The sequence below is a fragment of the Daktulosphaira vitifoliae genome, unplaced genomic scaffold (genome assembly GCF_025091365.1).
Source record: "Daktulosphaira vitifoliae isolate Bord-2020 unplaced genomic scaffold, ASM2509136v1 Scaffold_3, whole genome shotgun sequence".
NCBI lineage: Eukaryota > Metazoa > Arthropoda > Insecta > Hemiptera > Phylloxeridae > Daktulosphaira > Daktulosphaira vitifoliae.
In genome coordinates, this window is record NW_026099574.1 from 33,060,543 (window position 1) to 33,076,342 (window position 15,800).

The window sequence follows — 15,800 nt, forward strand, 5'->3', positions numbered from 1 at the left end:
TGTGTGTCTGTTGCCACTTTTTCTCACCGAACCGATTTCTTCATTTTGCCTTCATGGTATAAATGGCTACCATATGCTATTTTTGTGTTAAAATTTTCGATTTTGTAATCTATTTTATTTTAAAATACCTTACAAAAGTTTTCCTTACTTACTGAACACTATATTTATACACATTCCCCTGAAAAACAGATCTTTTGCGGACAATATCTGAAAGGTTTTCAACTGATTAAGCGAAACTCTGATAAGAACCTTAAGGCCATGATAGTGATAATAGACTACATTTTTTGGTTTATCAAAGTTCGGCGTTAGATAAAGACTAGAGAAATTAATAAGTCTCATATCCGGTCAGATATTAATTTAATCGGGATTTAAATTTAACTTACTTTTTTGAATAATTGAATGTTTTGTTAGTTTTAAAATAGTACTTTTAAAAAAATATTCATTATGATAGTGAGATGCTGTTTTCATACATTGAAAATGTATAAACGAAATTCAGAAAATTTACAAAGATTTTTATTTCAAAATAATTCGTTTGGAAGATCATATTATTATCCTGGTAATTCATTATTATTAATAAATAATAATAAAAGATTTAATAATAACTCAATATTCAGATATATAACAAGTTCATCACCTTCAGAAAATGATAGTAAACCTAGTATCTTTCAAAGATTCAAAACTGTTTATAAAAAATATTGGTTTATTGTTTTGCCAGTACACTTAATTACATCTGCTGTCTGGTTTGGATCATTTTATTTTATATCCAGTAGTGGTGTAGATGTACCAGCTCTTCTGGATTTGATAGGTATACCGGAATGGATCACTGATAAAGTCAAGAACGGAAATACATTCACAGGACATCTATTGATAGCATATGGTTTATATAAAATATTTACACCTCTAAGATATATGGTTACGCTAGGAGGTACTGGTATAACAGTTCGTTACTTACAAAAAATAGGATACATGGAGAAAAAGATAAAAAAATGAATGCTTGATTAATTTTTTGAACTAATAACTAAATATTATTATTGTTAAGTTTTTTGTTAATGATAATATAATATTTTTCTGAATTATAATATTTGTAGTAATAATTACAAAATATAATTTTTGTTATTAATTGTAATTTAATTATTACTTCTCAATCCATTTACAAATTCCTATTTGTTATATTTTTATATAGTAGAAGCTTTTGTTTCTAATAATAGTATTCAAATATAATTAATTTAAAAACAACCTATTTAGTTGATACAATTTATTTTATTTCATTTGTAATAAAACTAACAAAATATTTTTAAATTTTAGTAAATTATTTAATTGCTAAAACTTAATTTTTTTTTTTGTATTACTCAAAAGTTAACTTTCTTCAGTTACTCAAATGCTTAACTGTGATTGAATAGAAATGTTTTTCTGAATACTAAATTTTTATGATCAGATCAATTTCATGGCATAGTTGTAATCTTGACTTATAAATTTTTGTTATATTATTTTTGTGTAAAGAACTTCCTATGCTTCTTCAAGTATAATTAAGTATAAGAAAAAAAACAGACATGTATTTTTTTTTCCTAAAATATTTAATACTAACATAAATAAATAGAAAAAGCTCCATAAAAAGTCAAAACTTTTTTTTTTATTGAATAGAAGTTATATAGTCTTGAAATAAAATGATTATATAAAATATTTATTTAAAAATAGAAAAACACATGTTCTAAAATAGACTTCATTAAATTATTTATTTGTTTAATAACGTGTTAAAGAAATTTTGATTCTCCTTGTGAGAATCTATTATTTAACTGACTTGCTTTTTTCAGTATTGACTGTTTTTGAGCATTATCAAATCGATTGGACTGTAAATCAATATCTCTACTAAATGGTCTCCTTTCTTGAGGTGACTTCTTTTCACTTTTTTTCTGAAATATTAAAGTTAAAATATTTAATTTTAATCAACTATTAATTTTAGATGCTATATAAAAATTTTAATGTAAGAAAAGTTTTACATGATAAATATTTAGAAGCAAAAATAATAAAAAGGCAAGAGCTTATAACTGTAATTTTTGCTGGGAAATATTTTTATTTATTTATTGATTAAATCAATGAAATAAATGTTGAACAAAGTGTAACTCTATAATTTTTATAATTAAACCAAAGGTTATACTTTTTGTTAAATTTTAAACAAATCAATAACCCAAGGTTCAGTTAAAATTTTTAAAGGTTTGTTACATCAGTAGTAAATATCATACAAAATTATCATACAATTATAATTTAACAAAGATCATCCAAAATGTAAAAAAATGTTTTAATTTGATTTTATACTTTTTTTTCTTTTTTGAGTTTTTCTTGGTGTATTTCAACTAAAGAATAAGGTTTCCGCTTCTCTGAAGTTTCTGCCATTTTTTCCATTTGCATATTACGTTTTTTTATAGCAATTTGTCTTAAAGCTATTGTATTAGTAGTTTCATCTATTGTAGGATTATCTTTTTTTTTCATTTTATCAAGAGGAGTATCAGTCCATTCTGATCGATTCCTCATATCAGGACCTTCTCGTTTACGAAATTGTCTGGGACCTAGTCCAATATTTGTAGCTTTTTCTGGTGGTAACTCTAACATCCATTTCTCCCTGGCTGAGACTGTATTTTCTTCATGTATCTTAAACCACAAAATATTATCATATTACTATTATTAATAATAATTTGAAGAATAAATAATTACATATTTATGACACACATTAGGATGGTATGGTCTAATGGGTAACACGTCAGTACCTGATATGAACTGTTTCAAACTAAATCTCAGTCATAGGTAGTTACAATTGACAATTGAGAGATTAATTCAGTAATTTAAGTTGCCATCCTTCTTTACAGCAATTGACTTACTATCCGTATGTGGGTATAAATGGTTAAGAAATCTCCCATTTGGGAAAGGTTGCAATAGCACTAAAAGCGAAAGAAAATATTTAAGATATTCTATAATAACTTGATCAATTTTATTTTTCTATTTATTTAAATTATTTAGTTTTTATTCAAGAAAATCACAGTCAATTATTTCAATAAATTTTTGTTTAAGTTTTTCTTTAAAAAATATTCATGTGTTTATGAAGATTTTGGTAAATTTCAGATATGTATAACAATCTTTGGAAGAAAATAGTATTGTTATTGTTATTTAGCTTATAAGAACATGTTAATATACCTAGTTAATTATATATTATATAGTATAAATACACAATAGTACAGAGGCAAAAAGAAGACTATTGTACTAATAATTTAATCAGATACATCAGTCAATCATTAAAATTAACCAACCTAACAATTGAAAATAATAAAATAAATTTTAAAACAACTTATTGAAGAAATTATCCCTATATTTTTTTTGTTGTCATACAAAGTTATAAAGGTACAGAGAACAATGAAAAACATACCTAGCTTTATACTTGAGTATAATAGGTTTTTGCAGTTTTATAGTTTGATGTGTCATAAATAGCCTGTTTAAATTTTGCATATAATATTTTTATTTTTGAAGTTATTAAAGAAGCAAAAGATGTTATGTTTCAAAACTTTAAAAATACTCTATGAAATGTCAAATATAAAAATCACTAATGAGTGGTACCATGCTCTTAAAGGAATTTTTTTAACTAATAATTTACCTCTCCTGCAAATTTTTTTTTCATATAATTAGCTCTTAATTCTAACTGAGTTTGAATAAACATTTGTTCAGAATCTGAAGAAATTAAATCATCTGGTAATGGACCAATGTTTGAAACATCCTCTTCCGCTTCTTCAACTCTTTCATTTACAAGAAAACCTGGAGGTAATGATGGTCCAGGAATTATTTTATTTTGTTGTACTAAATGCGGTGGTAAGCTAGGACCATATTCATTCAAATTTTCTTCAGTAATTCTAGAGCTCGATTCATTCTTAATTGTATTTGATGTAGTAGATGGCATAACAGGGCCAATTGAAGTATTTTCTTGGACCTCAAGTGACGTTTCAATTCGTTGAGGGCATTTTTTTATGGGAACAATTGGAGTTGGATAATTAACATTTTTTGATTTATTATTATGTTTAGAATGCTTATGTTTTTTATGTTTCTTACGATCTTTACCCATTGTACTAGTAATATGTGAGTATTTAAAAATTTAAAACAGTAAAAACTTTTTGGAAACTATTATCGGTACTATTAATACTTTTACATTTATATTTAACTAATAATTCACTTTTGAACTTTAACGAAATATTCGTTAGACATTACTTATAATCGAAATACAAAAGATTATTAGATAGCACAACTATTATAATATCAGTTATAATGAACTGTTATCATTATCTACTTATCTACTATTAGATAGTAAATTATATAAAAAGAAATCTGTTGCATATCTATCTGTTATTACATATACAGAATTATTCACTTATCGTGAACCACTTAATTAATAAAAAAAATAATAATAATATTCATAACTTTTTTATTGGTTTCTTTTATGTTTTTATCAATTTATCATTCATGAAGTATTTTTTATGTTAATCCCTTGTTCTTTATAAGTGTGTCAACTATAATTTTTTAGATGGGGTCATACAAAATTAACTAGCTTATTTAAGCGACGTAATTAAGAAAATTAATGGCCGATAACTACTTTTGGACCATTATTTTGGAATTAAACAATTACAATATATAACCTGGAGGTGAGTCATGGATATGACAATATTTATTATTAAATATTTTTTGGTAACACCTTTCTTCCCATCTATGTATAAAAATATCAATAACTTCCAAAATACTGATCAAAAAGTTGTTATCGACTAGTAATTTTTTTAATTACATCATTATCAATTAAATAAGCTAGTTAATTCCATGTGTTGCCATTTTAAAAATTTTAATTTTGGAAGAACATGAATATACTTTGTGATTGATCAATTAAAAACATGAAACTAAAACTAAATAAAACTATGAAAAATTAACAATATTTTAGCTCGATGCGAAGCTGAGAAGGTATTAATTTTACTATGATGTGTTTTTTTTTTTATGTCTGTTACCACTTTTTCTCAGCTCTCACTGGACCGATTTCTTTCAATGATACGTCAAAAGATCACAAATCGTATCTAATTGAAGAAATTACCCTTAAAAATTGAAAAATTTTCCCTCGTCCACCGCAAATGGGGGAAATATCCAAAAAAATTACAAATTTAAAAATCGGTAAATTTTGTCATTTTTTTCACTTTTTTTCTTAAAACTTCCATAACTTTTTTAAAAAGCAACAAATCAACATAATTTTTTTTTTAAATAAAATCTTAGATAATTTCCTTTCATTTGATATCATTTTTTTTGAAAATTTAACACTTAACCTGCTCATTGGGGGAGATTTAAAATAGCAACTTTTTTACAAAAATTAACTTTTTCAACTTAATTTTTGAAAATGTTCCGGAAATACTGCGTCCTTTAAACATATATCAAATTAAAGCTTATTTTATGTACTATAAAATGAAAAAAAAAATTTGTCCCGACGACCTATCTTCTATGCGCAAATGGCTACCGTATTCAAAAATATGCTATTTTTCTATTAAAATTCTAGGTTTTGAATTTTATTTTATTTTAAAATATCTTATTAGGAGAATATATTGACTTTCATGAATATTATATAATTTAATAGACATAGAATAAAGTTCATAAGACATAAGAAATTAAACTTATTAAATTTTTTTTACTTTTTTAAAGTCGAAAAAGTAATTTTTAAATTTGAATTAGCTTAAATAGCCAATTTTTTAGCTTCGATGCGAATTTTTTATATGTAAATACTAATTTTTAATAATATTAAAACTTAGAAGTGATAGAAAAAGTCTAGTTGCAGATTTGAAAACATCGCGAAATGTTGATTAAGAATGGTATATTTTTGTTACTGATGAAAGTTCCTTGTAGTTCAGTGCATTTATTTATAGTAACAAACAGNAAAAGTTTCTTGTAGTTCAGTGCATTTATTTATAGTAACCAGGGTCGCATTTAGGAATTTTGCCGCCCGGTGCTCTTAATTTTGCCGCCCCCCAAAAAGTGTTGGATTGGGTTTTTTAGTTGGCGTATTTAATAATTCCGAATATTCAATTAATTGATTTTCATTTGCCATGGTTTCAAAAGTACTATGTAGAGGATGTTCACTAAAAAATTATAAAATTGTTTATTTATAAAAAACTGAATTAACGCAGATGAGATAACATATGCTTCAAGCATTCTTTTTGATTTGTACGCCTTACCTTGGTGCAATAGAAGACGTATTTATTAATTGTTTTTCCGAATTTTCAATTATTTGATTTTCATTTGCTAGGGCTTCAAGAGGACTCTGAAGATTAGGCTCACTAAACAAAATATAAAATTTTTCATTTATATAAAACTGAAATAACGTACAAAAGTTAACATTTGATTTTTAAATTACTTTTTATCACTAGACTCATTTGAAATCTGTTCAGCTGTAGTCTCTATTTTACTTGGCGAATTGGAGATTGATGGTCGTTGATTGCCAAAAAATGAAGTTAATTTTGCGGTTTGAGAAATGACTTTTTGTTCTTTTTCTAATTTTAATTTAGCAACTTTTTTATAAGCACTTCCACTTAAACGTTTTCTGCCATCACTCATTTTAATACGTTAATAAATAATAAAATATACAAATAAAAAAAAACACCTCAACACATTAAGTCGGTCACTTGTAGTCGAGTACTAAACACAATGAGCTGTCTGTACACAACACATTATTAGTGTGACATTATTAGATAGTAATTTTGTGAAAAATGAGACAAATTATTGTGTTTTAACTTTCTTAGTATTCCAATAATAATCGACTATCAACGGCCGACGACATCCACAAAACCAGTTTAAGGGAGAAAATATCAATACTTTGTTAAAATTAGATAAAAACATGAATCAAATAAATTGCCGCCTACTTTATTTATAGTGCTGTTGATTATAAAAATACTATGTATAATCAATACTATTATCTAACTACTAACTGTAGTCTATGTTGTTATACAGCTTTGATATATCTTCTTTTACATTTATATCTTTGTACACGTTTTAAGTTAGAAAATAATAAAGTAATATTTTTTTTAGAAATAGATATTTTTGTTTCATAAAAATAAATTGTTCTGTTTGAAAAAATTTTAAATTAAATAAAAATAATTAATTTTTAAAAATTGTATACCTATTAAGATTTTTGTCACCTTACAAAATTTGTCGCCCGGGGCAAATGCCCCCCTCTAAATGCGGGCCTGATAGTAACAAACAGTTTTTATTTAAATTTATTGTATCAAGCCCTTTAAATTTTTATATACACGTAGAAATAAAGCAAAATACAACTTCTTTATTATTTTTATAATTTCTCCGTTTAAATTTACAATATTAAATTATTGAATATCAATTTCATACTAAATTTAATAATTATAATTAGTATTTATTCATATATTGTATTTTAAAATCAAAGAACTACTAATTAGGATACAATCAATGAAATAAGAGTTGATGTTGCTTTTGGAATAATCCATCAATTTCTCTAAATAAAACACTACCTACAGATTTGCATCGAAGCGTTTCTTATGATAGTGATTTTAATCACTGTCAAATATCATCTATACTTGTCCCATCTATGCCTCGTCTACACTGTACCTCGACCCCACTGTACTATCGTTTTTTATTTTTTTATTATTTAAATGATGGTTCACATTAAGTGAATCCTTTGTATAAATAGAATAGACGTCAATAGGGATGCGCTTAATTTAGATTTCATAATCCGGAAGCAATAATCTGTTTCAATGGGCCTTAAATTATTATTATCCAACTAAAGAAATTTTAAATTTAGGCTTTTTTAATACTGATAGGATAACATAAAAAAAAAAAAATTTACTATACAGGGTGTTCAGTAAGTCAGGAAACGGGTATCTATTGTTCTCATTGTTACAAACAATGAGAACAATAGATACCCGTTTCCTGACTTACTGAACACCCTGTATAGTAAATTTTTTTTTTTTTATGTTATCCTATCAGTATTAAAAAAGCCTAAATTTAAAATTTCTTTANAGTAGTTTTTTGGGTCAAATATGAAATATGAAATATGTTTACCGTATATACACGGTTTATTTTACCTACGATCTTATGAGAATGATAAAAGGTTAACCCATATTAAAGGTAATAGCTATTTTTCCTTTCTCGGTGTAGCAATTAAAAGCCCGTTTATTAGAGATACAGAGATACATAAACTAATTAAAAAAAAAAAATGTGTTTCCTCGCTTTTATTTCAACTACTTAGGGTCAGTCACTCTTATCCTAAACTTCCATTTGACATGATCACCCAAATCATTTAATGTAAGTTAAATTCATGTAAATTTATTGGTGGACTCATTACTACGGCAAACCCTTATAAGGTATTTTAAAATAAACAAAAAAAAAAAAATTTTAACACAAAAATACCATGTTTTTCAAATAAGGCAGTCATTTGTATAAAGAAAATAGATCGTCAGGAAATTTTTTTTTTTTAATTTACAGTACGTAACATACGCTTTAATTTGACATATGTTTTAAGGATGCAATATTTTCAATAGTTAAGTTGAAAAAGTTGAATTATGTAAAAAAGTTGCTATTTTGAATCCCTCTTGTGAGCAGGTAAAGGGTTAGATATTCAAAAATATTATATCAAATAAAAGAGAATAACTTAAGGTTTCTATATAAAAAAATTATTATGTTTTTTTCATTTTTCAATAAGTTATGATAATTTAAAAAAAAAATTTCGAAATTTATCGATTTTCAAAATCGTAATTTTTTGGGGAATTTTCGTCATTTACGGGGAACTAGGGAAATTATTTTATATTTTGAGAATAGTCTTCGACTAGATACGATTTGTGATCTTTTGACGTATCGTTAAGAAAAATCGGTCCAGTGAGAACAGAGAAAAAGTAGTAACAAACACAAAAAAAACTTAGCCCAGAGGGGTCGCGGCAAAGTGGTGACGTGGTATAATTGGATAAAAATTATAATTAAAAAATATAATTGGATTAAAATCACTATCAAAAAAAACGTTTCGATGCAAATCTTTAGATACTGTTTTATTTTAAAAAATTGGTGGATTATTCCAAAAGCTACATGATCTCCTATTTCCTTATTTATATCCTGATTTCAAGTTTTATGATTTATAAGTGTAATATATGAATAAATATATTTATAATAAATAATAACATAATAACAATAACAATTTTCCAAATGGTTTACAAATAGTAAAACATTGTAGCATTGGTCAACACATCCCAAATGCAAAGTAGATTCAACGGAGGTATCTTTTCCAGTATACTTCTCGAGAAAACTTCTGAATTGTGTATTGAATAGTTTGTCCAGAAAAATATTAGCGGTTGGCATCGCTTTACATAAAACGATGTTGTATTCATTTTTTTTAACATGGTTGCTGCGAGCAGCTGAATTTTTTATTATCTTCACTTTTTTGAAAACGTTGTACTGCGGGGCTTATGTTTGTCTGAAGTGATGTGATGAGTTACACTGAAACATTTTTAACTTGATACTTTTATTTCACAAGCTTTACAAATTATCACTAGTTGTCGGTTGAAAATATATCTTTGTCAAATTTCGAAACAAAATTTTGCAAACGAGCTGGGTTCGTTAGTTTTTCTTTTTGCATTATTTAATGTGACACAGTCCAAATACTGTATTTATAATTGAAACTCAAAACACTAACTGAAAACAAAAAAACAAATGGACACGATTCACCACAAAATAATCAACAAATAACAGTATAACGAAGCTGGAAATATGATTATAGTTTACGGATTGATCAGAAAAATTGTACCCCTATATATGTACCTATATGTATTATTGTGACGAAAATGAATTTATAGATTGTGAGATAATATTAATTCCAGTGAACTGCTTAAAACTTATAAAACTCTATCAATATCTTAAATATTAAGAACATTTTAAACATATTTTAAACATGTAAACATATTCGAAAAAAAAAAACTAAAAAATATGATTTAAGAATTTAATAATTTTTTTACCTTCATTGAAATAAGATTTCCCTGAATCTACAGTAAATAATATGCACTAATAACTCTAAAAAACCAATTATATGCCCTAATACCCAAAATATACAGAAATATGCACTATCAAACTTCATATTTTTATTAATATTGTTATGAAATGGATTTGTAGTTCACTTAGCATGTTTTCTTAAGAAGCAAAAAAAAAAACATGCAAATGCATGAGCTTACAAGTCCCGATAATAAGTAATAACACAGTATAGATTATAAAAACTGTACAAAATAATCTGATATGATCTGATGAAACATTAAATATACACATCATAAGTGAAAATAAGAAAAAAATAACTATTATTCGGAATCGGGACAAAAGCGGGACGTCGATTAAAAGTCGGTACATTTTACTGTCCTGATTTGATCACCAAATTTAGTGGAAAACATGCTTGAAAATTGGTACTGTTCCGTCAAAATCGGGACGTTTGGTCACACTAGATAATTTACATCCAGTGAAACTGGTAAAGTTATCACAAAATCATTTAAAGGCATTTTTAACATCAAATCAATTCTAAACATGTTAAAATTACTTTCGATCAGTCTCTAATGGCAATACTGTTTTAATCTCGCCTTACCACTCTGAAAATGGATTAAACACATTAATTCCAAGCATTCTTCTACATAATTTAGGTATTATACGCTTAAGACATCAATGTTTCAGAAGGTAATTTTTGTAATGACCTTGAATCTTCTATAAAACTTATTTCTTTTAGAAAAATAAACTAAGCGAGACAATTGTCCCCAATTTACACAATCATAATATAGGTTAAATACACATTGATAAGCCATGGCAATCAGACTATTGGAAACCGACATTTTAGCTTCGATGAGAAGTTGAGAAGGTATTAATTTTATGAATGTGTTGAAGCCTTCGTGGATTGTCGCATTGTTTGAAAAGTTCACAGATGTATCCACGTTTTCAATTATTTATTGACGTTTCGCTCACGGTTAGCTGGTATTAATTTTACTATGTGTTTTTTTTAACACATAGAAACGGACTTAATAAGAAAAAATCCATGTATACATACCTAATATTCTAGAATAATATATTTCATTACTTTGGACAATTAGATGTGATTATCATAGTTCTTTATATAATAATACAAATACAAAATATTATGGTTTTGAGACACAGCTCCCATGATAATTTTTATCATATAGCTTTTTCAACTACTCCTAATAACAAAATTTATCTATATATCCTTCTATATAAAATAATTTTTAAAAATATTTAGAGGCTAACAGTTAGTTTTGTACTGTAGTATCACATTTTATGTCAATGTTCTATTAAGGATTCTTAGTATATTATTAAAATAAAAATATTGCAATTAACGTGTATAATAATCACTGTTTAATAATGTACATATATTCATTTAATGAATATTAAAAATTTTTTAAATACTATGTAATTATTAATCAATAGGAGCAAACGAAATTTACGCTTCTATCAGTATAACTACCTGCGTCCATTCGTCAAAAAAATTTAACTGCCAAAATTTTGTACAGCAAGGCCTATCTATGTGTATTTAATCAATGATTATAAGATATGCGTAACTTATGTGATCGAACGACGCGCGTAATATACAAATATTTTACATAAACTTACAATAGTTCTAAAACTAATATTTTTTCAAATGTTTGTACATTAAATTTTTTGTTCAGAATAAAAAACAAACAAGATTATCAACATTTAATTTTAAGTAGCTCATTGTATTTATCATTTTATATTGAGTACTATCAGTGACAAATTTTCAACATTTTTTTGGGAAGGGTCCTAAATAATAAAATTTGCTTGAAATACGTATCAGTCTTGCTTTATGTATTAAATTATGTAAAAAAATTAATTGCTTAGGGGCCCAAACCTCCTGCACCTTCATTTCACCGTAAATACGCTATTGAATATTATTGCGTATTTGCATTTTTTTGATAAGATAGATTTTTGAGATATAGACGTTTTTATACAATTTCCTAGTTACCGTATATTATGATCACAATAATTACACGTATAGTTAAAACACGATGTTCTCCCAAAAGCACGGTGTCTATACAGCTGTAGTCTCTATGGAGCTTTGCTCCCCATAAAATATATAAATTATATTTATTCCTATATGCAATATATTTTTAGAATAAAACATAAATTATATTGCTAACGATACTCTTTTTCCAAAACGACTTTTTCTTCTGAATATAGAAAATGACCTGAATAGACTTTTGATTGTTAGCTATTTAAAATAGACGGGGTTTGTTCAGAAAATAACAATAATAATAATGGTGAGTGCCATGAGTAAAACAAAGGTTTACGAGTGNACAGAGTTACTTGGCAGAGTTATATCGTTGATACGTGTCTATTTCAGGAGTTAGGTTGGAGGTTCATATGTATAGCCACCATACCACTCTGGGTAGACACACGAGGTGACTCAATCCCACCTATCATCGATAACCGTCAAAACTCGTGGCATTATTGATATTTAAGAATTGACAATTAATTATGATAAATCCCATATTAATAAAATAAAGATCACTTTATTTTTCTATCATCTTCTATCTTTCTTACAGACCCTCGTACTCATATCCCGAGTAATAATATTATTAATACAATGAAGTAGTGGATCAAATAAGAATCAAAATCCCGTCATATTCTATTTAACTTATTTCTTTTGAGCAACTGTCAAAGTAGCTCCCTAAATTAATAACCCCCCATAATTATTATATCATAATTAACACAATAAATTATTAAAGTATTAAACTATTTAAATAAATTTCTTCTTTTTTTTGATTCACTACAAGTGGTATAAGCGTTTCCAAGATGGTCGTGAAGACGTTGAAGATGAAAAACGCCCCAGCACATCAACAACCAACGAAAACGTGAAAAAAATGGTTATGAACGATTGCCGAATCAAAATCAGAGAAGTCGCTAATGATATTGGAATATCGATTGGCTCATGCCATGAATTTTTCGAATATTTTGAGTATGAAACGCGTAGCAGCAAAATTTGTTCCAAAATTGTTGAATTTTGAACATAAACAGCGACGATAGAAGTTGCACAGAAGTCACTTAATGAAGTCAACGACTATACAGAATTACTGAAACATGTTATAACAGGTGACGAAACATGAGTTTATGATTACAGCGTCGAAATTTAGGCTCAATCGTCACAGTAAAGGCGTTTTGGATCGCCAAGGTTGAAAAAGCCTAGATAAGTGCGATCGAACGTCAGGGTTATTTCTTCGATTTTAATAGCATTGTGCATTATGAATTTTGCCATGAGGTCAAACTGGCTATAAGTAACTACCTATATACCTACCTTTTTTTTTCCCCCTCTTCAATCGTTTTAATGTGAACCGCCATGGACTCCCGTAAGGCATTGCTTTCGGGCGGCCTATATACCTACCTAAAATAAATAACACTAAAGGCTCGTCGTGTTACAAGCATAGACGACCTTAAAAGCGCATCGCTCAATGAGCTGAAGGCTATCCGACAGATTTAGTTTGAGAAATGTTTCGAGGATTGAAAGAAGCGTTAGCACGAGTGCATAATATCTTTTATTAAAGTCGACAATGTTAATGTAAACGAATAAATAAATATTTTTTTCAAAATTTCAGTTATTTTCTAAACACACCTCGTATGCAAACATATTTATCTCGGCACAATTAATCTAAATTGTCTGCAAATTGTTAATAGCTAATTTAAATATAAAAAAAAATATTTTTACTACTTTTTGAAGTAGTACAATCATTCTAGTGTGAACATAAAAACCCAGCACAGGGGGGTCGCGGCACAGTGGTGACGTGGTATAGATGGATCAAGTATAATTATATCTGACAGTGATTAAAATCACTATCAAAAAAAACATTTCGATGCAAATCTTTAGATACTGTTTTATTTTAAAAAATTGGTGGACTATTCCAAAAGCTACATGATCTGCTAGTTCATTATTAGTATCTTAATTAAGATAAAGTATGTCGAATGAAAAAGGGATTATTAAAAAATAGTATTTCCCATAAAAAAATTATATTGATCAATACACTTTTCAATAAGTTATATCATTATAAAGTTAAAAATGTAAAATACAAAATTGGAAATGTTCACACAAAAATAGCATTCGGTAGCCATTTTCACCACGAAGACAAAATAAATTCCCTCGTTCCCGTAAATAGGGGAAACCTCCAAAAAAATTACAAATTTAAAAATCGCTAATTTTCGAAATTTTTTCAATTTTTTTTACTTAAAAGTGCCATAACTTTTTCAAAAATGAACATATCAATATAATTCTTTTTTATATAGATGCATAATATCATTACCTTTCATTTGGTATATTTTTTTCNCATTTTTTTCATAAATTTAACCCTTAACTTGCCCACAAGAGGGGATTTAAAATGACAACTTTTTCACGAAAAATTTACTTTTTCAACTTAACTTTTGAAAGTGTTTCGGAAGGTCTGACACTTTTATATATATCTTAAATTAAAGCTAATGTAATATGCTTTATTATGAAAAAAAAAAATTTCGGACTTTATCTTATCTTCATGGTGAAAATGGCTACCGAATGCTATTTTTGTGTGAAAATTTTCGATTTTGTATTTTCCATTTTTAACTTTATTATGCTATAACTTTTTGAAAAATGTATGAATCATTACAATTTTTTTATGAGAAGTAGTATTTATATAGATCTTTCATTCGACATACTGTTTTTTTAAATCGGACCATTTCCCTAAATACAGGGGGGATTCAAAACATAAAAATGCATATAGAAAGTAGAACTTTTTCAACGTAACTTTTGAAAGTGTTCCGGAAGGTCTGACACTTTTATATATATCTTAAATTAAAGCTAATGTAATATACTTTATAATGGTAAAAAAAAATTTCGGACTTTATTTTATCTTCATGGTGAAAACAGACATTAAACTTAATAAAAAAAATACGATTTTTGTAAAAAAATTCTTTTTTATATTTTTAACTTTATAATGCTATAACTTCTCGAAAGATGTATGGATCAATATAATTCTTTTTTTTGTAGATGCATGATGTCTTTACCTATCATTTGGTATATTTTTTTTATAAATCTGACTTTTTACCTGCCTACAGGGGGGGATTCAAAATGACAACTTTTTCACAAAAAATTGACTTTTTCAACTTAAATTTTGAAAGTGTTCCGGAAAGTCTGACACTTTTATATATATCTTAAATTAAAGCTAATGTAATATACTTTATCATGGAAAAAAAAAATTTCGGACTTTATTTTATCTTCAAGGTGAAAATGGCTACCAAATGCTATTATTGTGTGAAAATTCTCGATTTTATATTTTACATTTTTAACTTTATGATGATATAACTTATTGAAAAGTGTATGGATCAACATAATATTTTTATGAGAAATAATATTTTTTAATAATCCCTTTTTCATTCGACATACTTTATCTGAATCAGGATATTAATAACGAACTAGCAGATCATGTTGCTTTTGGTATAATCCACCAATTTTTTAAAATTAAACACTATCTAAAGATTTGCATCGAAGCGTTTTTTTTATAGTGATTTTAATCACTGTCAGATGTCATTATACTTAATCCAACTATACCACGACACCACTGTGCCGCGACCCCCCCGTGCTGTGTTGGGTTTTTTAATATTGTTACTCACAGTAAAAAGTCAAATTTGATATAGATTTGAAAGACACAGTATTTCATTAATTGCAACCAAAATATTAACAATAATTTTTTTTATTCGCAATA

General features: G+C 26.8%; 2 protein-coding genes across 2 annotated transcripts; both read right to left on the bottom strand.

The window, feature by feature from the left end:
• Positions 1-1,610: 1,610 nt before the first annotated feature.
• LOC126901730 (GPALPP motifs-containing protein 1) lies at positions 1,611-4,277 on the bottom strand. Its single transcript, XM_050678446.1, has 3 exons — positions 3,641-4,277; positions 2,314-2,646; positions 1,611-1,910 (listed from the first exon to the last, which is right to left on the bottom strand). The coding sequence occupies exons 1-3, from the start codon at positions 4,100-4,102 to the stop codon at positions 1,752-1,754; spliced, it is 954 nt and encodes a 317-aa protein (XP_050534403.1). The 5' UTR covers positions 4,103-4,277; the 3' UTR covers positions 1,611-1,751.
• A 1,667-nt stretch (positions 4,278-5,944) lies between these two features.
• On the bottom strand, positions 5,945-6,729 carry LOC126901759 (uncharacterized). The gene is made up of 3 exons (XM_050678504.1): positions 6,416-6,729; positions 6,237-6,338; positions 5,945-6,140 (listed from the first exon to the last, which is right to left on the bottom strand). Exons 1-3 carry the CDS (start codon positions 6,613-6,615, stop codon positions 6,014-6,016), a joined length of 429 nt encoding a protein of 142 aa, XP_050534461.1. The 5' UTR covers positions 6,616-6,729; the 3' UTR covers positions 5,945-6,013.
• Between the last annotated feature and the right edge of the window lie 9,071 nt (positions 6,730-15,800).

Bases quoted from the DNA above. Each gene is read 5' to 3' on its own strand.
- LOC126901759 (XM_050678504.1), bottom strand. From the start codon at position 6,615: ATGAGTGATGGCAGAAAACGTTTAAGTGGAAGTGCTTATAAAAAAGTT. The intron at 6,339-6,415 runs GTAATTTAAAAA...TATTTTGTTTAG, and splicing joins AATGAGTCTAGTGATAAAAA to TGAGCCTAATCTTCAGAGTC. The intron at 6,141-6,236 runs GTAAGGCGTACA...ATAATTTTTTAG, and splicing joins ACGTCTTCTATTGCACCAAG to TGAACATCCTCTACATAGTA.
- LOC126901730 (XM_050678446.1), bottom strand. From the start codon at position 4,102: ATGGGTAAAGATCGTAAGAAACATAAAAAACATAAGCATTCTAAACAT. The intron at 2,647-3,640 runs GTAAATTATTAG...TTGTGGTTTAAG, and splicing joins AAAAAAAATTTGCAGGAGAG to ATACATGAAGAAAATACAGT. The intron at 1,911-2,313 runs GTATAAAATCAA...TTAATATTTCAG, and splicing joins AACTCAAAAAAGAAAAAAAA to AAAAAAAGTGAAAAGAAGTC.